A 27717-nucleotide genomic window follows, 5' to 3' on the forward strand; every position below is an offset into this window, starting at 1 on the left:
TCTTTCTCCTCGCTTTTTCCTCTTTCTATGTGTGCTGCATTTTGCAGCATGCATAGAAAGAAGAAAATGCCATCGAAAATTGCTTTTGTGCAGGAAGGTGTCCTTTCCTGCACAAAAACAATCATCCCCACAACACAGGCACCCATGCAACATGATACAAGGGTGCCTGCACTGGCGCATGGCAGGCAATTGTGCGCCAGTGCAGAGGAAAGCACAGGGATGCATTGTATTGTTGTTAATACACTGCATCCCTTTGCTTTTAAAATGACGCCAACAGGAGAAATTGGATTTTCGCTCCCAGGAAAGTTTATTGCTGGACAGATACTTTTGTCGCCTACGCCCAGTAAACATTTCGACATTTGGAATTAGTCACTTGTTAGGGGCTCAGAGTCTTCGAGCAGGCCATGGATTAAGACTCTGTACCTTCCTTGCAAGGTCCTGCTGAATCAGATTTGCAGCTGCAAAAAAACTCCAAGTGGGAGCAGCCTGAAACTTTCACCCAGTTGCAACACACTTTTTATCAGGTTGATCCTAGCCCTCCTGAGGTCTTTGATGGTAAAAAGTGTCTAATTTCCTTCCATATTTCAGGAAATGTTAGAGTGAGTACACTTTGACATCAAAAAAGGGTTTAGGACCTTGGGGACAGCACTTGCGGGTCAAGATTCTCTCCAGCAGAGGCCTGCAGCAAGGTCCCAGTCAAGTCAAGTTGGGAGTGGTTAACTGGACAGTTACACAAAAGGCCTCTTGTAGCTTGCTCTGTCCCTGTAGCTTAAACAGGAAGTCAACCTTATGACCCTTGGAGTTCACTTCTTTGTCCTTGGTACAAGAGAGAAAACAGATCCAGTCTTCTAGACTCTTATTAGGTCACAAACAGCAGGTCCAGTGCTATTCTGTTCTTCCATATGTTCAGAAAGTGTTCTGAGGAGGTTGCTGTGTGCCACAATTATGCCTGGCACTGGCCCCTTGCTAACCAAATGGGCAAAATTTCCCAGGGGCACCCCAACCCACATTTTCAGCACTTCCTGTGTGCCCTACTGCAAACAATCCCACAATGTCCCTCTCTGCCTAAATGAGTGATGGGGAAACCTCTCTCCCCTTGGGCCCATCCCAGAGGTGTGGCGAGAGAAATGAGCAACCACTTCCATGTTGTCACTACATGAATTCGGGGGACAGGCCCTTTTTCACTGGGATTGGTGCCTGTCTGACAAGGGGAACACAAGTCCTGCTTAGGTGTCAGCAAAGATTATCCTGTGACATGGTAGGCCTCTTTGAAGTTATTCAAATCAACATGCACCTAGTTATACAGCCAGCTAAAGCAGCGAAGTAAAAAATCTGAGGGTACCCCACAAAAAAGATTGTAATTTCCAACCACAAATATCTGCACAAGTAATGCTCCTGTAATGTCTTGTTACTGCAAAGCAAGGACAAACACTACAAATTCATAATAAACTCACCCTCAATATTATACTGTCCATACTTGTCCAGTGAAGTAACCTTGGTGAAATTTTAGCACATCACATATCAAATAAATAAATAAATAACCACATAAAAGAACACATTAGTAAATAAATAAGTATTGCACACAAAATCATCATTTTGCAGCAGTGTAAAGCCATAGTAAATTTCAGCCTTAGCTTTGTAACCTCCATACAAGCTCAGTAAGGTGGCTTTAGTGGCATTTTAGCACATTACAAATCACATAAACAATGTCATAAAAGATAAATAAGCAAATGCATAAATAATGTACTTGAAATGAGTAAGAACATGTTTGAAAATTTCAAAGATTTAAGAGTGTTCTCACAAACTCCTACAAATGAATGCGTGTCACCAATTGAAGAAGGAAGGCCCCTCCATTGTTTATGGTTCATGGTGGGTATATTCTATCTTACACCAAAGTACAAAGTCTCGCTCTCTAAAAAATGCATTTATGAGCAATGCAATGACTAGGAGGAGTAGGTCAAAAATGGAGTTATGTGAATCGCCAGCAACCAAAATTGTGTTGAAAAATGCCAGCTTGCACTGACACTTACTAAAAATATATACCAAGAGGGAAAGATTTCTAGGTAAATGCAAATCCCCCAAAATATTTTAAATGTTAGAAAGAAAGGCAGTTAGGACCAATTTGAATGGGGGATGGTTGTGAAACACGCAACAACTTATGTTGCAAGAGAGAGAACACTAAGTGCCTATCACAGAAGTTCACACACAGAGAAAGGATTTGATTTATGACGATATGTCAATTTAGTTGCATGGATTATGACCATCGTCTCATAAACCTTAGTAGAACTATCATTTATCCAGATGCTAAACTTCGTAGAATATATTTGATCAATCAAATTAGAAGATTTTGCTGTTAACCAGGCCACAAGAAAAATTATCTATATACACAAGTATCATATAGCCTAACACTCTTCAACAAAGCTTTAATGGAGGATAGTCCCATATTAGGAATTAAAGTTTTGTTTATTTACAGACCCCCACCCATTTTATTAGTGGCATGGGATGGACTCAATCATGTAGCAAGGAATCCTTTAGATATTACCTGATGACAGGGATGGACTGACTAACTGGCGTTTCTATGGTCTGACAGGCTGGGGCCGGTTTCTCTCCTGTGGGGTCCGTTTATGTTGTTGGGGACCTGCTGGCCACATTCCTTCTTGCAGCACTTCTAAATATGCAATGCAAACACTAAATGTTTCAAAGCATGCATCTTAAAGTGTACTTTAAAACTATTTGTTTTTGCATTGATTATTTGTAAGTACTGCAAGTAGGACCATGATCGACAGTTACACAGCAACAAAACTGGCTACCACAGCAATCGAACAACACAATCCCTTTCAATATGGAGTAACCTGGTATCCTCCAGGTATTCTTGGCGTTTGCATACATAGCTCATTTCCTTGAGTAATCTTATTTTATGTTAATTGATGCAGTCAATACTTACTTTCCATTAGTCTCCTATTGTTGCACTTTTTAGTTAGCCCTAAGTCTATTCAGTTTTGAAGTGAGGAGGGAATATTTTATTTGGCAATTAGATGGTCTTTTTCAACTTTACGAAGTTTCAAATATTGGTTTATTACACATAAATAAATTCTACTACTACTGATAATAATAATATATAATATATAATATATTGTGAATCAGACAGGTGTATACTACCAAAAATACTTCACTTTAAGTGGCTTTAAGCCAGTCAATATCTGCACAGGAGCTTCATAGTTATTACCTGAGACAAGCCCCATCATAGTATCAACTCTTTTATTACTACTCCTTCTTCCCATACCAGCTGCCTGTAAAGATCTGAGAGTTCTAATAAAAAAACAAGAATTTTTCTCTTAATCACAGAATATGACTGCACTGGGAGGCATGCTGCTGGAGAAGACAGCTTTAGATCCTGTGCAGAAGGCTGAATATGTACATAAAAATGTAAACATTGTACTTTCTCTGCTGATACAAATCCTGAAATAATCCATACTCTGAAAACATTCCTTACTATTTGTATCTATTTCATATATAAATTGCCTTGAGTCTTTGAAAAGTGATCCACAACAGTTTTCACTGTATTTGAAAACAGAAGTATCATTGTTCTGTCTGATCTTCAATGTCACCTATTTTAGAATCTGTTTTAGTGTATTACCCTTGAATGCAGTCATATATATTGTATGTAGATATTTAACTCACAATAAAAAATATTTTGAAGCCAAAGTTGCCTGTTGCTCAACCCATGGGTCTATTATTTTTTTTAAGTACACTAACAGTGAGTAATAGACTGTTGTTTACTATTGGTATAATAAAAAGGGACTGGAAATAAGAAGGGTTGAGCCCCAACATAAGTGTGACTTACTACTAGTTTAGTTATTCTCAAACGTGTACAGGGCACACATCCAACCAGGAAGGAATGTACACATTAACTCTGAATCAAGGGTGTCAACACAGAGGGAACACTCACAAAACTACTAGTGGTGCAGCAAAAGGAATAAAGAACACATTGACTTTTGCAAGAATTTGAAAAAGTACTCACATTTATGTATGTAGGCATGCTTATGCCTATCAGAAGTTTGGAATTTACAAATAAAATTAAAGCTATTGCAAATGTGTAATAGGCATCATGGAATCCTCTGTGAAATGCACAAAAAAAATTGGAAATGTTTCCCAAATGTAGATGTAACATTATGTAGTAACCTGTATTGTAATTATCCTGTTACTTTCTCCCTAGCTGCACAGCCAGTGTGAATGTGCTGTGTGCTGCGTGGAATGTTGGCATGGTGATGCTGAATGGAATATGTGGGATCCTGTGCAGTGAAGTATGACCATTGGACTATGAGCTGAGCATCAGGCAGACTGCTCCTGGTGGAGCTGCTTCAGATGAACTTTACAACCTATAACTAAGAACTAATAAATCTAATTAAACTACATCTCAACAACTAGACAGAATCATTACACATTACAGTAGTAAATATTCCACTTTTGATGAATTAGGCCTGATGAGAGCAGATGTATATCAGATGGTGTGATTTTTATGTCTCAGTAAATCACTTCTGGGGGTCACATCCAAAAAGGCTCTATGAGCAACCTTTATTAATTGATACCTGAGTATTAAACTCCCGACTAGTAAAGGTAAACTAGGGCATAGTCCTTTCTAACTTTTGAAATTGTATTTGAATTTCAACATGTATTCCCATTTTAGATGGGTTGGTGTTAATTTACAAAAGCATGCAAGGGTATGTAAAAGAATACTACTTTACCTTCTCAAAAATGCCTTGTAATGTCATTTAAGTTAACACAAAATGTGAATTGAAACATGTAAAACTGAGCCAATTGTTTCCCTAATTTCAATTTAGGGGCACAAATCACTTTGAAAAACGAGCACAGTGTGTTCTATATGTGTACTTTTCACACCCTTTGTGTGCTGCAGACACTCAACTATGTGTGCCGTTTCACACTGTAAAAAATGTTTCATATCAAGGAAGAAATTAATAAATAGATAAATGCGAACTATGCTGTAAATACAAGAGGCCTTTTGAATTATGCATTGGCTTGAATAGGTAAAGTTGATTCAAACATGTTTAAAATATAGATTTTGAATTTAGGGCAACGTGAAGGAGACAGAATTAGATTGACAGTTTAGTTTTCCAAAGAGGTGTAACCAGCATCCATGGTCGAGAGATATATAACACAGTACTTTTTTCACAAAAATTCCAAATCCATTTTCTAACTTGCATTCCTTGCCACGGAAAAGATTTCAAGACATAACTCCACAGGTCAAAGTGGTTTTCTTTCCATGTATTTATGGTCAGCATTTAAACATTACCTGATCGCTTCACAAGGCCTTATCTAGGTGTAATTCAAATTTATACAGGAATACATTGTAATGTAGGCATGTGTAATGTGAAGCCTAATTCACAGATGTGAATATTTGATATATGTGTGTGTGTGTGTGTAACTTACATTCAGTGCACACTTGTAATTTTGTGCTTAGTTTAGACTGGTGGGAATTAACAGGGCAGTATCAGTGAAATTATCAAAACATTATTACGTAAATAAGGAGATCACCCTACACAGTCAAAAAACTTTGGGTATTTACAAATATTTTTCATTAATTTCCAGTCTCTATATTTACAACTAATGTAAACCACCAAGTTTTAGATGTGAGTACTAATGCAAGTTTGGGAATGTGCCCCACACTGGATACAAATCATAGGATAAGTATAAGAAAGAAACACATATGGGTAAATGTTTCATTGAAAAAGAAAAAATTAAAAAGAAAAGAAATAAGTTAAATTACATACACATTTTGAAACCCTGAACACAGCTATGGTATGCAGAGCGAAGACTAGGTTCACAGAGAAAATAAAATAAGTGATGGTCTACTCACAAAGGCATTTTGGAATAAAGTAGTAATCCTATAGTACTCATGCCTTTCTGAAGTGGCCCCAAAAATAAATGTAAGAGAAAGACAATAAGAATGATCCTGAAATATATTTATATTAATTCCAACAGTAGAACCTTTGCTAATAGGAAGTTGAAAGTTTCAAGTGAAAGTACTTCAACTAACACACCTGCAACACATACTAATAAATTATTGTGTTATTCAGTCGCATAGCATTCAGAATTTTCTCTGCATCCCTTGTTCTTTTACAGCTAAACTAAAAAATACTTAAATTACAGAAATGCATAAAATACATTGATTGAAGTTATCAAAGTGAGTCGGTAACTCTTGAAAGAAAGTATTTATTCAGCCAAGTATCCGTGGAGACCACCTACAAGAGTCAAAGACCAGTAGCCAACCACCGAAGGTAGAACAAACAACATTCTGTACACATCACAATGGCACGAGCTGGTTGAGGAACCGCTCATGCCCAGAACATAATGAACGTCTAAATGCACGCTAACGCATACGTTTTGTAAATTAGGTAAATATTTGCAAATTATGATGGCCAAAGTAACTAGCCTTGTCGCGATCAGTGAGCACTACGGTGAATCATGGCCATCCATTTTTTGTCTTGATATTAAGACCCTCATTATGAATTGCCTGGAGTGGTATCAGAAGTGGGGGGGGTGTATTGGTTTCTCCGAGCCTAGAATGAACAGGTTTGAAAACTTCAGAGTCAATCAGTCTTGCCCAGGAGACACCAGACCAGGTTGCAGGCATTTGCTATGTCAAGCCCTCCCCCACCACATCCCGCAGCATGGGGTGAGCGTTAAAAAGCCATCTGCCCTCCTGTTCCACCCACTGCCTCCCAATCAAAGGGCCAAGAATGAAAGGCCCACCATTTACCACATGCTTTAATCAGGTGATAAATCTGTGCAATTTTGAGCTCGTTATTCTCGTTATTTTGCTCAGAAGGGCACAGGCGTTTCAAAGATTTCTAATTTTATTTGAATATTCCTGGATTGTATTCTCATTTTAGACATTTTGGAGCCAATTTGCAAACGCATGTAAGAGTCTGCAAAAAGGAACAATAGTAGTACTACTTTACATTCTTCAAAATTCCACAAAACATAACTGTACACCTGAAAGACCAGCCATTTTCCCCCTCATTTCAATATTAGGGCAAACATTGTTTTGAGCGGAGCGCACAGTGTATTCCATTTGTGTACTTTTCACATCCTTTGCATACGCTGCAGACACCCAACGAGCTGTGCGGTTTCACACTGAGAGATTATTTTTTAATCAAGTAAGAAACTACATAATAGATAATTGTGAAAATATGTGAGCTATGCTGTGAATAGTATACAAGAGGCATTTTCAATTATGCATTGACAAAAATAGGTAACATTAAGTTTAACACATTTAAAGTACAGTTTTAGAATAACTGAATGTAGATCAATTGAATGAGACAGAGTAAGAACTACAATTTAATAGTATATGGAAGTGAAAATAGAGTCCAGCGGCATATAACACAGTGCTTGTGTTTCGAAAATCACAAAACCATTGTCTTATTTGCATTCCTTGCCACACAAGAGATTAGGAGACATAACTCAACATGCTAGAGTGAATTTTCTTTTCCATATATGTAGAGTATGCATTGAAAAACCAAAGATTAACTTCACAAAGCCTTGTCCAAATGTAAATCGAACTTGTGCCTGGAAAGATTTGAAATTTATTAATCTGTAGTTGATTCACAAAGCATGAATTACAGATATGTACATCTGATATACCTGTGTGCGTGTGTGTGGTGGTAGTTTGTGAGAATATGTGTGTAATTGACAGTCACTACATATGTATAATTTTGTGCTTAGTTTAGACCAGTGTGAATGAATAGGGCAGTATGAGAGGAATGGTAAATAAATAAATACAAATGAGTTGATCACCCCACACAGTTGCAACTCTTTAGGTATTTACAAATCTTTTTAATTAGTCTCCAGCAGTCTTTAAAATTAGTATAGACCATTAAGGTTGAGATGTAGGTGCCAATACAGGTTTGGGAAAGCGCACTAAACTGGCTACAAATCGTAGGATAGGTATAAGAAAGAAACACACAAAGGGAAATGTTTTTATTGAAAAAGAAAAAAATTCAAAGAAAAAGATAAAATTACATACAAACCTACTTACCTTACCTACTTACGGTATACACCAAGAATATGCTCACAGGTAAAGGAAAATGAGTGCTGACCTATTTACAAATGTTGTGAACACAGTGGTCCCTCACAGTGGTAATGCACGAAGTGATGAATCTAGAAATAAAATTAGATCGATTTTGCGCTGTCCAGCCGGACAGAAATCGCTTTAATGTAACACATTTGAGAACAAACAATAAAGTGGGAATGAAATCTTGTGTCAAATCTTGTGACAAAGCAAAAGGCTCAGGCACAGCTTAATTCTTGAATTTACCAAAATTAGAAAAGCACAAATGAACATGGACAGCATTACACAATGAAATAATAATAATAGTCGTGTCAGGGTGTCGGAGAGTCGACAACGTTTTGATCCATACATAGATAGAGGATCATCATCAGGACATTGGGTCACATGCCTGAGGATTTGCCAACTGCATGGGGGGAAGGCCTACAATGGCGTGTTAGAGAGTGTATCCAACCAGGCTGGAGCACCCTGAAATCCGATAATAATGAGAGGTCCACGGGATAGAAGATCCACGATGAAGACAATTGGTTTGAAAATTCCAACGGCATGTGGGCCGATAATAAGGTGGTATCCAGGCAATGATGGATCCACAAGCAGTGAACGAGTCCAGTCACTTCCACCTAAAGTCATATGATTTTTTAGGATCTGAGTGATGTATGTCCGCGCCTTTATGAAAGCCGCTCGATGGCGATGTGATTAAAACTGGTGCTGGTTGTTGTGGGCGGTGAAGTGTCTGATAAGGACGTTGCGAGAGGTATCATGTGACAAGGAGCTATTCACAAAGGCATTTTGGAATTTGTAAGGTAGTACTTCTGTAATACTTTCGTATGCCTTTCTGAAGTGGCTCCAAAAAGTCTAAAATGCGAAGAAAATCAGAATATTCATATTCCATCAGTACAGTCCTTGCACTTTTAGGGAGTCAAACGTTTCAGAGCTGATTCACAAAGGCGTGTCAAAGTACTTAAATGAGTATTACTGTAGTACTACTGCCCATACTACATTACATCTGTGTGATCTCATCGTGCAGTTAACGGGGATGGTGCAATGAGGGCTTAGATCAAGCAAAAAACACCAGCTTTTCATGATAGCCGCACTTTCTTTTAAAATAATTTTAGCTTTCAATTGAATGTTCGCCTATTTTATGTTGTTTTTCTTTGGGTTTGGTTTCAGGACGAAGACTTCTCCGTACTGTCCACATTGCAATTACTCTACACTGTTGGCTATTCCATCTCGCTGGCCGTGTTGCTGCTGGCCCTCCTCAGCCTTTCATTCTTCAGGTCAGTCAAAATAAATGCTTTTACCGCTTGGAGATCACTGAAGACCAGTGAGGTGCTTGTATGCAATACTTTACTATTTCAATGCACACGGTTTATCTTTTCCCAGCAAAAGTTATTTTTATAATCTCAATGGTGCACCTCGTCCATCAAGTTGCATGCCCCATTCATAAAGTGAAAGATTCTTGTCACAAGTCTTGTGTTTTATCTACTATACAGACATTCATCTTATGCGATTGCTTCGATTTTACCATCACCGCAGGGTGATGGTGAAGAAGTGTTGCTGCAGATATGAAGAGACTAATGAGAGAGAAGTGCTCAGACTTTACACATCATTTCTCAGGAAGTTCTCTCCGTGGAATATTGCCATGTCCAGCCTTGCGGTGGACAACCGTTAAAAGCGTTAATCACCTCACACCGCGAGAAAAGACATACAGAAATACAAGGGCGATCCAACGTCATTGCGGGCAATTTAATAAAGCAGCAAAGAGGTTCAGAAGATAATTTATTGGGCCTGGTACGAGACAATTATTTTCTAAACCGTGCATCCAGTTAGATGTCTGGTAATTAGAAGCGAAATAAATGCATTCGCACAGCGTGGTATTAGTGGCTGTATGAGAGTAGCATATATAACTATCTAAATATATATATACACACACACGCACACACACACACATTATCTACTGGCGGTTGCCAGTAGATAGTTATAGTTAGGACCGTGTTTCCATAGGAAATCCGCAACATTCTATTTTGAATAACTTTGGCGCCGATTGACGAATCCTCGCGAAATTTTCAAAATAGGTGGGGCGCTCCGCTCCGCTCCTTCCCTGAAAGTCTCGGGGGGATTCGTCAAGCGGGGGCTGAGAAAAAGGGGGGTCCCAAAACGCATTTTCCCCATGCATTTTTCCATAGGACCTTTAGTCCAAGCTGCAGCCCGAACGGCTGAACAGAATTACTTGAAATTTGGCAGAGAGGTAGTCCTCAGGTCAGGGATGTGCCTTTTGCAGGTCTGGTGTAAATCTGTTCAGTATTTCCTGAGAAAATAGCATTGAAATCAATATATATATCTATAGGCGCGCTCCGAGCCCGTACCGTAAGCTTACTGTACGCGCACGCTGCCGTGCGCGAGCGCGATTCTGATTGGTTGTTAGATCTTAGTAAACATTCGAATCGGTCGAAACCAGGAAGTGTCGGCCGCCATTTTGTCTCACGCAGTCTGAGGGGGTGAAAAACAAAGGTGGATAACGTGAAAAGGGGGCAGGCTGGACAGTTCCTGACCCCCTAGGCTTCCAAGGGCAAAAATGTATTTTAATTTTTTTATGAAAAATCGCGGAGTGCGCGTAGCGTACGCGCACGGTAGAAACGGAAAAATTCTGCGAACTATGTAATGTGGGCGCGCGGTGCGCGAAGCGCACCGCGCGCCCACAGCGCGCGCACGGTGCGCGAAGTGCACCGTGGGCGCACGGTACGCGCACGGTGAAAAAACTTTGAATAAATAAATACATAAATTAGCATTTAAAAAAACCGTACAAATTCACTGAAAATACCATAGGTTTCATACACGTTATAGTTAGGAATTAGCATTTAAAAAACCTTGCAAATTCACTTAAAAAACCATAGGTTTCACACATGTTATAGTTAGCTGGGCATTTCACTCGTGAAAAACCAATGAAATTCCCCCGTTATAGTTAGGTCAGATAACTATAACTCGCGCGCCCGCAATCCAGTGCTCATGACGTCACATATTACATCACTCATGACAGGGTCAGTGGCATTACTCATGACATCACCGATGACATCATCCTTGTGATAGAGTGGCGGTCGCGCGAGTTATAGTTATCTGACCTAACTATAACGGGGGAATTTCATTGGTTTTTCACGAGTGAAATGCCCAGCTAACTATAACATGTGTGAAACCTATGGTTTTTTAAGTGAATATATATATATATATACATACATATATTTGTATGTGGAGATTGCGGAGCGGGGCGGTTCTCTGTGACTGCCAGCATGCGAGTCTGTGTTCCAAAGCACGAAAAGCCTTACCTGGGATACTGGCGCCCTTTGGTGACTGGTCACCATGGATGCTAATGCGGAAATGGTGAGGTCTGTTCGAGCTTGTCTAATTTGAAGTGCATCAGTCTCCCCCGACCTCTAAGATATGACCATAATGGAATTATATTTCGAGCTGCTGCTATATTTAGGTTGTGTGATACTATTCTGACCTCCCTATTTTTGACTTTGGACTGAGTCTAAAGCACCTGTTTTAGATATAGCAATCCAAGGAACATTTGCAAATTCGAACTTTCACTGTTGGGATACACCTACAGACTTTGGTATTCCAGGGCCAGCAAAGGGAATTATGGGACTTGTAGTTCCGTGGGATGGCAAAATCGAAGCACCATGGACATTGGACTACCCTTTAATGTTATGCCATCAATGTGTTAGTTCTAGAGTGCATTAGCATGCTGCAATTTAGTCATGCTCTATTTTTAAAGGAACAAGTTGGTTAAAACAGGATGGCTGTGTCTTAGGCACAGCAAGTGTTGCAAATCATTGTGTACCATAAAACAGCTCGATTTGATGTACTGCATTTAGGCAGTTTTTATTTTATATGAAGTATAAACAGGGCAAAACGCGATGAGAGAAGTGGCACTACATCTGATTATTATATGCCTCCACCTAAAACAAGTAGATGTAATTTCTATTCTCTGTGTCATTACACTGCAGAAGAGTTATCCATTTACAATTATTCAGCAAAGTATGTTAATGATGTATTATGCCGAGATTTTTATACATTAGCTGGTACTTGGATAATTGGTACTGAGTGAATTTTAGCTGTGATTTGCCAGTGACAGTTGCACTTAGTCTTTTTACTATGTCTATCCATATTTGAAGGAGTGGGAGGGCTATATATATCTTTGAAATGTTGGCGCTACTTAGATTGATAAAGCCTGCTGCGCAGGCGAAACGCGTCTCTCTTTTTTGCGGGGTCGAGGGTGACCTGAAATAACATTAAATCAGCCCCATACTTACAGACCGGAGTGCTTGCCTCTTCTTTGGGGAAGTAGGATTGGTGTTGTATATTTATATATATATATACATATATATACATATATATATATATATATATATATATATATATATATATATATATATATATATATATATATATATATATATATATATATATATATATATATCAACTAATTCAATCTCAAAAGAACGATCAGTCACGGGAAAGCAAAAACACTTGTTTAATTACCATGGAACTTGTTTAATTACCATGAGTACATGGACAGACGCGCCTTTGTCAATCACATTATGAATTACATTATAAAGCACATTTTATTGGTCAGTCGATGAGATGCAAAAAACAAAGAAAAGACATCAGTTTTAAACTTAACAAGATCATATTCACCACAACCGCCATATTATAACGACATATTGTATTCCATAATTGCATCAGAATAAATGATATATGTGATTTATCATAATATCGTCTGGCATAATTCGTTATGGGGCACTCCCAGTACATATGTCCTTCTTACACATGTGTTGCGTCGTCAATATTAACCCCTTCCCCGCTCATGACGGAACCACTCCGTCATGAGCCACGGTTGCGCTGTGCTCATGACGGAGTGGTTCCGTCATGCTGCGGCCGTTGGCGGCCGCTCCGCCCACGCGGCACTAATTCCCCAACTGTGCAGGCGATTAGCGCAGTGGGCGGAGACGTGACGGAACCACTCCGTCATGAGCACAGCTCAACTGTGGCTCGTGACGGAGTGGTTCCGTCACGAGCACAGCGCCACCGCACCTGCCCCCAAACCCCCCCAGCGCCGCGGCAGAATTCCTGCCGCAGCGAAGGGGTTAATAAAAGTAACGATCTAAACATAATTGAGCCCATAATGGGCATCCACCCTATTACTGTGGTACATCTTAATACATCGCTGATAATGATGTAATATAACACATTTTCATCTGAAACGAATCAGTGTTACTAGGCTGAGATACCATGAATGTTCGCAAAATTCTCCAAAAAAAAGGTCTATCCAGGTCAGCTCGTATCCTAAAAGTTTAGGGGTATTTCGTTAAGCGGGGCCTGAGAAAAAAGGGGTGTCCCAAAAAGTGTTTTCTCCATGTTAATTTTCATAGGAAATTTTATTACAGGCTACAGCCCGAACTGCTGAACGTAATTTCACCACATTTGACAAAAAGGTAGAGCTTGGTTCAGAAAGTGACCTTTTTTTTTAATGTTGTAAATCCGTTCAGTAGTTGTTGAGAAATTCAAAAAATAAAAGTCATAAAATCAATTTCCCATCGGAAACTTTAGCCAAGGCTACAGCCCGATCTGCTGAATGGAATTACACCAAATTTGGGAAAAAGGTAGTGCTTGATTCAGAAAGCGACTTTTTTTTTAAATGGTGTAAATCCGTTCAGTAGTTGCAGAGAAATTAGAAAAATAAAAGTTTTGATATCTGGGCCAGCGGTGGGTTCGCGCACCCTCCCGACCACGTGCTTCACTGTGATTGGCTGCCATGACCACGAGCTTCACTGTGATTGGCTGCCAACACTCCAAACCAGGAAGTGTTGACAGCCATCTTGTGACTCGGTTCTACTAACGGTCGAAAGAAGATTAAAAGAGAAGAAAAGGGGGCAGGGTAGAAACACCCTGGCCCTCTAGTTCTGCTCATGGGGGTCTTACAAGGATCTCCAGTCCCCAAAAATGTTTTTTATTTAAAAATAAAAACATCAGAATGCGCGCTGGGTGCGCGGATCCGGATGAAAAAAAAATAAAAATGAAGCGGGGGCTGCCCCACTTCATTTAAATGAGCCCCCGGGTGGGCCAGGTTCCGGGGGCAATCCTAAAATTATATTGCGAGGGCCTGCGAGGCCTTCATAGCCCCGTGGACCGCCACCTCCTCCCCGGGGCTATGTAAATTAGGTGCATGAGGATGCACTGCCCTCCGGCAGTCCTAGGGACCGCCACCTCCCCGGGGCTTGTTCCGGCCCCGGGGATCACCACCCCCCAGGGCTTCAATTAAATATGAAGGGGGGGCTTCGTGGACTCCCCGAAGCCCCAGGGAACACCATCCCTCCGGGGTTTTGAAAATAGAGGGAAGGGGGCCGCACGGCTCCCCTGCTGGAGCCCCTGATGGCCCTGGCCCTTGATGGCCCTGGGCACCGCTACATACAACTGCACATGCCTAAATCGCTGTTCCGCCGGCGCACCCAGGCTGCTGTACCCCATCCACTTCTGCTGCCCAGAGGAGTCTGCCCGCCCCTGCGAACCCAGGCTGCTGCACCCCATCCACTCCCACCGGCCAGAGGTGTCTGCCCGCTCCTGTACACCCAGGCTGCTGCACACCATCCACTCCCACCGCCTAGAGGTGACTGCCCGCCGCTGCGCAAACAAGCCTCTCTGCTCACCTTCCGCCACTGGCTTGTGTCCAAGAGGGCCCACCACGTACCAAAGCAACCTGCTCAGCCGTGGCGTACACACGGTCCAGCGGAGCTCACAATTCAAATCGGGTCTTGATTGCCAGAATGGTGTATCAAGGCCACGATTCATCGCAGGCTGCACATCCGCTCAGCTCTGGTGGCACTAACTCAGTGGAACTCAAGTCATCGTCACGTGGTGGGAGGCCCATGTCAGGGGGGGTTTGACAATCTGTGAATCACAGCCTGCAAGACAAAAAGCAAGATAAGATTGTGCTTCATGCGCCCATCAAAGGAGAGAGAGAGAGAGAGAGAGAAAGAGTGAGAGAGAGGAAGAGAGAGAGAAAGAAAGAGTGAAAGAGGAAAACAGGGAGAAAGAGAGAAACAGTGTGAGAGAGAGGAAGAAAGAGAGAAAGAGTGACAGAGAGAGGAAGAGAGAGAAAGAGAGAAAGAGGGTGAGAGAGAGAAAGGAAGAGATGGAGAGGGAGAGTGAGTGCCGACACTGAGGACAAAACCCCCACAGCTCACCTTTCCGCCACCGGTGTGTCTCCAACCACATGCCGGGACATACTGCAGCCCTCAAGCTCACTCACCTGAAACATAGTATAGAATCAGTAATGGCAGAGTACATCCAACTGCACACGCATTCATCGCTGTCCTGCCCATGCGCACCCAGGCTGCTGCACCCCATCCACTCCCGCCACCCAGAGATGTCTGCTCGCCCCTGCGCACCCAGGCTGATATACCCCATCCATTCCCACCGCCCAGAGGTGTCTGCCCGCCCCTGCGTACCCAGGCTGCTGCACAGCATCCACTCCCACCACCCAGAGGTGACTGTCCGCCCCTGCACACCCAGGCCTCACTGCTCACCTTTCTGCCACTGGTGTGTCTCTAACCACGTGCCGTAACATATTGCAGCCCTCGAGCTCACTCATCTGAAACATAGTATAGAATCAGTAATGGCAGAGTACATACAACTGCACACGCCTTCATCGCTGTCCCGTGCCTGCGCACCCAGGCCTCACTGCTCACCTTCCACAACCTGCGTGTAGAAAAGAGGGCCCACCATGTGCCGCTGCAAGCCCCAAGCCCGGGGCCCATGGACAGGGAACCCTCCATATCATGCAGCCCCGCTCCGCAGGCTACCAGGTCTCACATTTGGTGCTGGATCTTGATTTGGCATGGCAGAGGACATACCAGTGCACCTGGCTTCATCGCAGGCAGTACACCCGCTCAGCCCTTGCGGTACCACTAACTCCGTGACCAGCGAGGCCACGCTGCATGGCCGTAGGCCCCTGCTGTCCGTTGGCTCAGGCCTACACTGCGGTCCAGCAGGGCACACAAAACATGAGCTGCCCTGGCCGCCGGGACGGGGCATCATCGCAGGCTGCACACCCGCTCAGCAGTTACGGTGCCCCTACCTCAGTGCACCAAAAGTCACCATCCCATGGCGGTGTGTCTGTGCCGGCCGCAGTGCATCCAGTGCCACCAAGTCTGTGCTCCAAAAGTCATGGACCCTCTATGATTGGGTAACGTGGTGCGGACACCATCATGTCACCTCTGGGCCGGTGGAATGTGATGTCGTAGGCCCCTGGGCCCCAAGCCCACATGCACACCACACGGATACATCCCGAGAGAGCTCAGAAATGGCGTTGAGCGCGTGCGCCTGACCCTTTTTATTGGGAGGGTCACGTGTCCTGTGATGCCAGTGCTGCATGGGTGTCGTGTGGGTGTAAACCAGCCGTGAGGGAGTGGCTGTGGCATGCTGACAACTAGACCTGTGATCAGCAGATCACTACAGGGAAGACTTGGGACATGTAGCTTTGTCGTTCCTCCCTGTAAACGTAAGGAAGGTGGGCTGGCCTGGCATATGCCAGTCCCGCGTGAGGCTGTGAACAATGAATCCGGAGCTATGGGTGTGGTTCCGTCCTGGGCAGTATGAGGAATGAACTGTTGCGGGTGTCTCTGTTGTAGTGTTGGTGCCACGTGGGCCGCAAGCGCCAATGTGTCACCCTGTGACCCAAGTCCCACATCATGGTCAACATGGAAGGTAGGGGAAATCACTGACCCTACATTCATCCATACTTCCACACATGAAAGATTGTGCACAGGACGTATCTGTGTGGATATGAATGTTTATTGCACATTCAGTGGAGTGTTGCAGCTGTAGCAGTACAGGGCCATACAAAGCCCAAATTTCCGTTTTTGGCACATGGAGGGCAGCCAATTAGTGCCAAGCTCGTGCTCAGGGGTTAGGCTCGCCAACATATGTACTTATCCAATCACTCTGCCAATCCCGAACCACTTATAAATTCACTATACACTCTCCTTGCAGTACTCTAATGATCCAGTCTCTACCTATGTACTTATACAATGACCGAGACAAAGTTACATAACCAATGTTTTCCCCACTGCCAGAGGTAGCATGGTTGCGAGCGCTGTCCACAGCACAATGTAATGTGGTAGGGCCCAGGGGCAGCATCATGCATACATAATGAATACATGGACAGAGTTAGATAGATAGTGGAACTGGGTACGGGCATGTGCGCTGGCCCATTTTTATTACCAGAGTCACATGTTCAGTGACGTCTGTGCTGGGTGCGTGTGGGGGGAATGTAAGCCAGCCCTCAGGGAATGGTTGGTCCTGGCAACAAGTACAACAGTAATCATCAGATCACACACAGAGATTCTATCGTAAAGGGTCCATGAGTTGTGTTGCACCGAGGTAGGGGCATCAGAAGCATTCCGCGTGAGCACAGCTAGCGATGATGCGTGGTCCGGAAGGGCCGCACTGGTAGCAATGTCTGTTAGCTACTGGACTGCGTCATCTGCAATCGCAACACGATCTGAATTGTGAGCCCTGCTGTCCGCAATGTAGATCGAAGGCAGTATTTAGCACAGACATCGAGGAATGCTTTTTGTCACTTCCTCTTGACAAAATCCGAGGACATAGAGTACAATTCTGTCTGCAATTAATAAATCATGTCTCAATGTAAATTGTGAGCTTTGCTGACCGCAGTGTGGATGTATGGAACAAAAGATGAAATATGTATGGACTACATTGTCGAAATATGTAGGTTTCAGGGACATTTTAGTTAGTTGCCTACTGGACTCTGAAATTAATTTGAATTGTGAGCCCTGCTGTCCACAGTGTAGGCCGGAGACACCAGTCAGCAAAGGCCTACAGCCACGTGGCATTGACCTTAGCTGCACAGATTGGGAGCATTTGGTCTTCTTAACCGATTATGCTCTCTTACACAATTTGCAACAGTACTAATCTTGATTGTGAGCCTTGCTGACCACAGTGTAGGCCTGAGGCAGCGGTCAGGAAGAGCCCACAGCCACGTGGCGTTGACTTGAGCTACACAGAGTTAGTGGCACCTGAAGCATTCAGTGTGTGCGCAGCTAGCGATCATGCGTGGTCCGGGCGTGCGGCACTGGTAGCAATGTCTCTTGCCTACTGGACTGCGTCATCTGCAATCGCGACTCTATCTGAACTGTCAGCCCTGCTGACCCCAGTGTAGACCGGAGGCAGCAGTCAGCAAGGGCCAACAGTCACATGGTTTTCACTTGAGCTGCACAGTTAGTAGCTGCAGAACCACTCATCGTGTGCGCAGCCAGCGATGATGCGTGGTCCAGGCGGCCTGCACTGGGAGCAATGTCTGTTGCTTACTAGACTGCGTCATCTGCAATCGCTACTTGATCTGAATTGTGAGCCCTGCTGTCCGCAGTGTAGATCGAAGGCAATAGTCCTCGAGGAATGCTTTTTGTCACTTCCTCTTGACAAAATCCGAGGACATAGAGTACAGTTCACTCTGCAATTCGTAAATCAAGACTGAAATCAAATTGTAAGCTCTGCTGTCTGCAGTGTAGACTGCCATTCAGTGTTCCATTGGACTTGCGAGATGAATTTGGTCATTGTACTAAAGCTATAACTGATATAAAACAAGTTCTTGAAGCAAGGATACTTAAAGGATCTTATGTAGGTTTTAGGGACGTTATACTTAGTTGCCTACTGTACTCTGCAATTAATGAATCAAGACTCAATTTTAATTGTGAGCCCTGATGACCACAGTGTAGGCCAGAGGCAGCGGTCAGCAAGGGTCAACAGCCATGTGGCGTTGAGTTGATGTGCACAGAAGCAACCAGCGTGTGTGCAGCCTGTGATGATGCGTGGTCCGGGCAGGCCGCACTGGTAGCAATGTCTATTGTCTAATGAATTCTGCCTCAGTAAAGCCACGTGGCGGTGAGTTAGTGGCAGCTGAAGCACTCAGTGTGTGCACACCCTGTGATGATGCGCGGTCTGGGTGGGCCGCACTGGTAGCAATGTCTTTTGCCTACTGAATATTCTGCCTTAATAAGTCCACGTGGCGATGACTTATGGTGCAGTGAGTTAGTGGCACCTGAAGCACTCAGCGTGTGCGCACCCTGCGATGATGCGTTATCCGGTTGGGCCGCACTGGTAGCAATGTCTTTTGTCTAATGAATTGTGCCTCAGTATGGCCACGTGGTGGTGACTTGTGGTGCACTGAGTTAGTGGCACCTGTAGCACTCAGCGTGTGCGCAGCCTGCGATGATGCGTGGTCCGGGCAGGCCGCACTAGTAGCGATGTCTTTTATCTAATGAATTCTGCCTTAATAAGGCTATGTGGCGATCACTTGTGGTGCAGTGAGTTAGTGGCACCTGTAGCACTCAGCGTGTGCGCACCCTGCGATGATGCATGGTCAGGGCGGGCCGCACTGGTAGCAATGTCTTTTTTCTAATGAATTCTACCTCAGTAAGGCCACATGGCGGTGACTTGTGGTGCACTGAGTTAGTGGCAGCTGAAGCACTCAGTGTGTGCACACCCTGTGATGATGCGTGGTCTGGGTGGGCCGCACTGGTAGCAATGTCTTTTGCCTACTGAATATTCTGCCTTAATAAGTCCACGTGGCAATGACTTATGGTGCAGTGAGTTAGTGGCACCTGAAGCACTCAACGTGTGCGCACCCTGCGATGATGCGTTTTCCGGGTGGGCCGCACTGGTAGCAATGTCTTTTGTCTAATGAATTGTGTCTCAGTAAGGCCACGTGGTGGTGACTTGTGGTGCACTGAGTTAGTGGCACCTGAAGCACTCAGCGTGTATGCAGCCTGCGATGATGCATGGTCCGGGCAGGCCGCACTGTTGCAATGTCTTTTTCTAATGAATTGTGCCTTAATAAGGCTATGTGGTGATCACTTGTGGTGCAGTGAGTTAGTGGCACCTGAAGCAACCAGCGTGTGCGCACCCTGCGATGATGCATGGTCGGGGCGGGCCGCACTGGTAGCAATGTCTTTTTTCTAATGAATTCTGCCTCAGTAAGGCCACATGGCGGTGACTTGTGGTGCACTGAGTTAGTGGCACCTGATGCACTCAGCGTGTGCGCAGCCTGCAATGATGCGTGGTCTGGGCGTGCCGCACTGGTAGCAATGTGTTTTGCCTAATGAATTCTGCATCAATAAGGCCACGTGGCAGTGACTTGCAGTGCACTGAGTTAGTGCCAGTGGCACCTGAAGCACTCAGCATGTGCGCAGCCAGCAATGATGCGTGGTCCATGCGGCCTGCACTGGGAGCAATGTCTTTTGCCTAATAAATTCTGCCTTGAAAAGGCTACGTGGCAATGACTTGTGGTGCAGTGAGATAGTGGCACCTGAAGCACTGAGCGTGTGCACAGCCTGCGATGATGCGTGGTCCGGGCTGGCCACAATGGTAGCAATGTCTTTTGTCGAATTAATTCTGCCTTAATAAGGCTATGTGGCGATGATTTGTGGTGCAGTGAGTTAGTGGCACCTGAAGTAACCATCATGTGCGCACCCTGCGATGAAGCGTGGTCCGGGTGGGCCACACTGGTAGCAATTTCTATTGTCTAATGAATTCTGCCTCAGTAGGGCCACGTGGCTGTGACTTGTGGTGCACTGAGTCAGTGGCACCTGAAGCACTCAGCATGTGTGCAGCCTGCGATGATGCGCTGTCCGGGCTGGCTGCACTGGTAGCAATGTCTTTTGCCTAATGAATTCTGTGTCAGTAAGGCCACGTGGCGGTGACTTGCAGTACACTGAGTTAGTGCCAGTGGCACCTGAAGCACTCAGCGTGTGTGCAACCAGCGATGATGCGTGGTCCGGGTGGGCTGCACTGGGAGCAATGTCTTTTGTCTAATTAATTCTTCCTTAATAAGGCTACGTGGCGATGACTTGTGGTGCAGTGAGATAGTGGCACCTGAGGCACTCAGCGTGTGCGCAGCCAGCGATGATGCGTGGTCTGGGCGGGCTGCACTGGGAGCAATGTTTCTTGCCTACTGGACTGCGTCATCTGGAATCGTGACTCCATCTGAATTGTGAGCCCTGCTGTCCGCAGTGTACATCGAAGGCAGTAGTCTTTACAGACATAACTCTGTGGTGCTGGGCCGCAGGGCTCACAGGGTGCTTGTGTTGAGGAGGCCGGCAGTCAAGGCGGCGGCCTCGCGGCAGGTTGAGGGCTGCCGCTGTGGCAGACACGTTGGCCTTCCCAGAAGTGAACCACACCCAGAGCCCCGGCCTATTTATTCGCATTCCTACGCTGGAGTGGTGTACGTTGGACCAGCCCACTCCGCTTCCGCCTCCGCTTACAGGAAGGGACGACACAGTTACATGACTGAGATCTTCCCCACTGCCTGAGGTAACATGGTTGTGTCCACTGTCCACAACACTACAAGCACCAGCAGTATATATACACATGGAGAGGTCTGTGCTCTGTATAGTGAGGTCTGTCTAGCACATTACCACTACACTTGGCATTGTGTGCATTGTTATTGATGGGTGACTTGTGTCCTTCACACATACTTGGTTGCCACATCTCCCAACATTCAGCTATTGTGTGGCTGAGAGGCCATGCCATTTTGGGAAAGTCCTCTGTCCTGTTCTGCGCTTCCTTGGTGGTAGTAGAGGGGGGAGTCCGGGGGGGAGGTCCTGGGGGCGGTGGGTGTTGTGGTCTTCTTGGGTGTCGGAGCTGTATGATCAGTAGCTCTATGACATGTGTTGGTCTTCAGATGTGGCTCTGGGCTGGGCTCCCTTTCACACTGTAAGTAGTCGTCCTGCTTTACACCAGTAAAAGGCAGATGTTAAATTCTTACTGCTAATGCGGCTTTTCACCTGTTTTTGGATCACATTGCAGATTTAGCTGGTCGTTGAAAATATCGGGAAGTGGTGTTTTCGTGTTATTTTTACATGGGAACGCCTACTCTGCATATCATTAGCGTTAGTTATCGCTCTCATTTGTGGCGATTTTTTTTGCGGAAGCTATCACTGGAAAACTGGTGATATCGGCAGCTTTCACCAGGTTGAGAATGGGATGATAATTTAAAAATCACAGAAAAAAAACATAGGTTTAATGAACATTATAATTAGAAATTAGCATTTAAAAAACCTTTGAAATTCACTGAAAAAACCATAGCTTTCAGGTACGTTATAGTTAGAAATTAGCATTTAAAAACCCTTAGAAATTCACTGAAAAAACCATAGGTTTTAGGGACGTTGTAGTTAGTTGGACATTCTTCTCGTATAAAACAATAGAAATCCCCCCATTATAGTTAGTTCAGCTAACAGTAACTCCCGCAACCGCAATGCACTACTGATGACGTCACATGTTACATCATTCATGACATGGTCAGTGACATCACTGATGACATCACTGAAGACATCTCAAATGACATCACTGATTACATCACTGATGACATCATCCACGTGAAAATCTGATGCCTCTTCACACTCTAATATAACCTTTGATACACTCACTATAAAATAAAGACTACCATTTTCGAAACCATTGACACACCAATACCAGTTACTACATACGTACTCACTGATTCCTAGGTCTACACACACATCCACTCATTCACCCATACAATCACACATACATGCAATCACTCATCAATACAACACTTTCATGAACACTCATACACCTAGTCAGTCATGCAAAGAATCAATCACACTTCCATTTACTGACCTATACAGTTATACACACACCACATCACTTATTCAAACATAAACAAACGCATACTTACTCTCTTATACAATCACTCATACAAGTACACACTCATCCATACAGCCACTCTCACAATCACTGACTCTCACGTATAGTCATTTATATACTTCAACTCTCACATACTCTGCCTTTTACTTATGTAGTTACTTGGACATGTACCATTGAGACATCCATTCACTCACCCACACACCCATACACACACTCATCCACCCATACAGCTGTTTCCACATGCACTCTTGAACCCATACACAAAGTGAATCAACCACGCAAACATCTATGCACAGAGTCGCACACCTTCCACCAACCCACACACACACTCAGGCACCAATACAAATACTCAGGCAACCAATTGATAACCCATATAGACACTCATGTAGCTACTGAGCAACCCATGCAGCAGCTTATACAACAACAGACAGACTAATACAGACATTCACACAGTTCAGTCACTAACCCATGCATTCAGTAAGACACATGTAATCACTTACACAGCCTTCTAAATCCTCCATCCAGACCCACTCATTCTTCAATACACCTTGGCATATATATATAATATATATTTTATTTCGATCAAATGTATGATCATTTACATCGTAAAATCAAAACACATCATATGAGTAAAACAATTAAAATTACAGGACAATACATCATTTTTAAATTGATTAAAAGCATCCCGTAACATAGGTAGCAGCATTATAGCTTTTTTTTTTAAAACAGTGAATATTTTGCCATATTAAAAACAATTCATAGGACAGTTCAGTAAAAGTCGTTTGTTAAGATTATAAGTTGATCACGGATGCATTTTTGATTAGTTTGGATCTTTTCCACCAAGCAAACAATAAGTATCTTGAAATTGCAAAGTCCAACCAACTAGTGGAGTCAGACACAAAAATTCTTAGTGCATCATTTGGGCGTGTGAAGCTTAAGGAGCGACATACAGGCAAAAACCATTTTTTCCGATGATCAACATAAGACGGGCAAAAGAATAAAAAGTTTATAAAGGTCTCAGGGGAATCTTGACAGGTGGGACATACTGGCAATATGGATGCGTTTTCCCAGATACTTCTTCTTGAATTTAGAGGCAGTGAACCATATATAATACATATTTACACTTTAAAGAAAAACACTGTCACTGGATGATGTCATCAGTGATGTCATCAGTGATGTCATTTGAGATGTCATCAGTGATGTCGTCAGTGATGTCACTGACCATGACATGAATGATGTATTATGTGATGTCATCAGCAGTGCATTGCGGGTGCGCGAGTTGTAGTTAGCTGAACTAACTATAGTGGGGGAATTTCTATGGTTTTGTATGAGAAGAATGTCCAACTAACTATAAAGTCACTGAAACCTAGGGTTTTTTCAGTGAATATATATATATCTATATATCTATAAATAGATAGATAGATAGATAGATAGATAGATAGATAGATAGATAGATGATAGATAGATAGATAGATAGATAGATAGATAGATAGATAGATAGATAGATAGATAGATAGATAGATAGATAGATAGATAGATAGATAGATAGATAGATAGATAGATAGATAGATAGATAGATAGATAGATAGATAGATAGATAGATAGATAGATAGATAGATAGATAGATAGATAGATAGATATAGATATATATAGATGTGGACTTGGACCTTCTTGTAGAGTTATCCCCAGACGTTTTCCTTTCTTCCTCCTATTTTTTCTTACATGTTTTTGGGGTTTTAGGACTCTGGGCGCTTTACCACTGCTAACCAGTGCTAAAGTGCATATGCTCTCTGTCTAAATTGTATTGGTGATAGGTTCATCCATGATTGGCATATTTGATTTACTAATAAGTCCCTTGTAAAGCGCACCCAGTGTTCCCAGGGCCCGTAAATCAAATGCTACTAGTGCGTCTGCAGCACTGATTGTTCCACCGACATGAGTAGCTCTGCAAACATGTCTCAGACCTGCCAATGCAGTGTTTGTGTGTGCAGTTTTAAACTGCCATGTCGACCTGGCAGGTGCACCCACTTGCCAGACCCAAACATTCCCTTTTACTGCATGTAAGTTACCCCCTAAGGTAGGCCCAAGGCAGCAGGATACAATATATTTAAGAGGTAGGACATGCACTCTTGTGTTTTACATGTTCTTGTAGTGAAATACAGCTAATTTCGTTTTTCACTATTGCAAGAACTATCTCTCTATAGGCTAACATAGGGATTGCCTTGAAATATCTTTTAAGTGTAATTCCCTATTGGGATCTGATAGAGATTTGGAGTTTGGGGTCTCTGAAATCGCAATTTTAAAAGTACATCTTTTTTTGAAGTTGGTTTTTAAATTGCGTGTTTAAAAATGCAATTTTTAGAAAGTGTATTGATAGGTATCCGTGCCTAAAAGGGATTTCTTTAAATACACTTAGCTTAACATTTAAAATGCAGAAAAGTGTTAGTAAGCTCCAGTTGATAGCTTACAATTGATCAGTAGACAACTACATCTATTTCCTCAGTGATTTATTTTCCTTAATGAACTGCTTTCTGTATTGATCACTTTCATTTTCCATTTATGTATATTGTTTGGAATAGATGCTTACACTAGTGACTATGAGGTATCAGTTATCACGAATCATTTGTAAACCTCGGTCATTGTGCGTTGTTTTAGTCTTTTGTACCCTTTGATACTATTTTCATCATAAAAGTTTGTATTTTGAAAAATTCACACCTGTCTGAAGAGTATTTGTAGCAGATGCATTATGATATAAATGAGCTAATTTAATTTTTGATTGATCAATTGTAAGCTATCAACTGGAGCTTACGATCACTGTTCTGTGTATTGAATTTTAAACTAAGTGCATTTAAAGAAATCCATTGTAGGCACAGATACCTGTCAATAGATATATTACCCAAGCCTCCAAGGGTCAATTGGGTTCCCCACTTTTTCTTGTTGTACTTTTAGAAAGTGGGCATTTTCTTGCTTAACCATCTGTGCTTCTGCCTGTCTGTAGAATCCACATCTGTGTTAGGATGACAGTTGGGCTCTTGTGCATTCACCCCAGAAAGTCTCACAAAGGGAGATGAGGTCTGTCTTCCATATCCTAATGGGCCATCACCAGACTGATGGGCCTTCCTGAACTAGAGTGGTGAGAGGAATTGTCACTGACACCTGAATAGGGCTCTGCCTGTCCTCTCACAATGCTGTCTACACCACCCTGGAGTGTGTCTGCTGTCAAGACCAGGCAAGACAGGAACTTGTAAGCTACAAAGACGTCGAAGTGCAGAAGAGATAAAAGTATTGGACCTAAAACCCCAGACTTTGCGAACAGTTCTGGATCAAGAGGCGACTCTGCTATGAAGAAGAGCTGTCAGGAGCAGTACTGCCTCTTTGCTGTGTTGTTTATGTCTATGAAAAGACACACACTTGATGGACGGAATGCAGAACAAATCAAAACATTCTCCCCCAGTCAAAAGATCTGGGTTAAATCCATCATTCTATTGCTCACCATGCCACCCCAGTTTAGACCTGGCCATATGCAAATCAGTCTTGACCCTGTGCCTCATGGGAACAGTCCAGCCCGAACTGCCAAGCCAGGTCCTCCCTGGACCGGAAACAAGCATCCTAGGACCGGTTTCGGGGTTTCACCCCTCTTCAGCCAGGATAGCTTGAATCCAGTGGCACAGTGAGCCCGGGACCTACGTCTAGGCATACCGGGCGCACTTAGGGCGAGAAAGCAAAAGACACACAATTGATGGACGGAATTCAGAACAAATCAAAACATTCTACTCCTGTCAAAAGATCTGGGCTAAATTCATCATTCTTTTGCTCACCATGCCACCCCAGTTTAAACCTGGCCATATGCAAATCAGTCTTGACCCTGTGCCTCATGGGAACAGTCCAGTCCGAACTGCCAAGCCAGGTTCTCCCTGGACCGGAAACAAGCATCCTAGGACCAATTTCGGGGTTTCACCCCTCTTCAGCCAGGATAGCTTGAATCCAGTGGCACAGTGAGCCCGGGACCTACGTCTAGGCATACCCGGTGCACATAGGGCGAGAAAGCAAAAGACATACAATTGATGGACGGAATGCAGAACAAATCAAAACATTCTCCCCTAGTCAAAAGATCTTGGTTAAATCCATCATTCTTTTGCTCACCATGCCACCCCAGTTTAGACCTGGCCATATGCAAATCAGTCTTGACCCTGTGCCTCATGGGAACAGTCCAGACCGAACTGCCAAGCCAGGTCCTCCCTGGACTGGAAACAAGCCTCCTACTACCTGATTTAGGCTCAGATCTCTGTACTGGGGTGAATGTATGACATTGTTCTGCATTCTGTCCATCAACTGTTGTTTTTGCATTTCTGTCTCTGTCCAGTGCAAAGGACCGGACTTTTATTTTGCTGTATCCTGCTTGAGAAGGTACTCCAATGGCTTGAAGTAGAGCTTGCCTACTGTACAGAAGTCTCAGGGATACAACGATTCCACCTGCAGCATCCCTGGACTCTACTGCTGGGAGATCTGACCTGCCTTGTCGTGCAAACCCAATTCTGAGGCCTTGGAAGTTGTCCTTCCTGCATAGCACTGCTTGAAGACATCAAAATTGATACTTTGCCCTTCCTGCACCTGTTTTTCAGATGCAGCACCGCCGTGCAGGAGAAATTTCCATGCACCTCCGCCGTGTGGCCGAAAAAGTCGAAGCAGCGCCTGCCTGTAGCTGAAAGATCACAGCACGCCGAATCCAGCGCACCGTGTCTCCGAGAACTGAGAACCCCACCCTGACTCACACGCAGGCCCTGCTGTGTGGCAGTTAAGATCGACACATTGCCCAATAGCCCCCCTTCCATGGGCCGATTTATGCCCCGGGGGCCCATCCCATGGGACCTGGCCTACTTTTTAATAATTTT

The 27717-nt window shown here is 43.7% G+C and overlaps 1 protein-coding gene across 1 annotated transcript in view; it reads left to right on the forward strand.

Moving 5' to 3' along the window:
* GLP2R (glucagon like peptide 2 receptor) overlaps window positions 1-27717 on the forward strand; it is an 883434-nt gene that overhangs the window by 518211 nt on the left and 337506 nt on the right. Inside the window, exon 5 of the mRNA XM_085616722.1 lies at window positions 9257-9363. Coding sequence (XP_085472848.1) covers window positions 9257-9363 — 107 coding nt within the window. The remainder of the gene's footprint in view (window positions 1-9256; window positions 9364-27717) is intronic.

This window comes from Triturus cristatus, chromosome 7 (assembly GCF_964204655.1).
Source record: "Triturus cristatus chromosome 7, aTriCri1.1, whole genome shotgun sequence".
NCBI classification, from domain to species: Eukaryota; Metazoa; Chordata; class Amphibia; order Caudata; family Salamandridae; genus Triturus; species Triturus cristatus.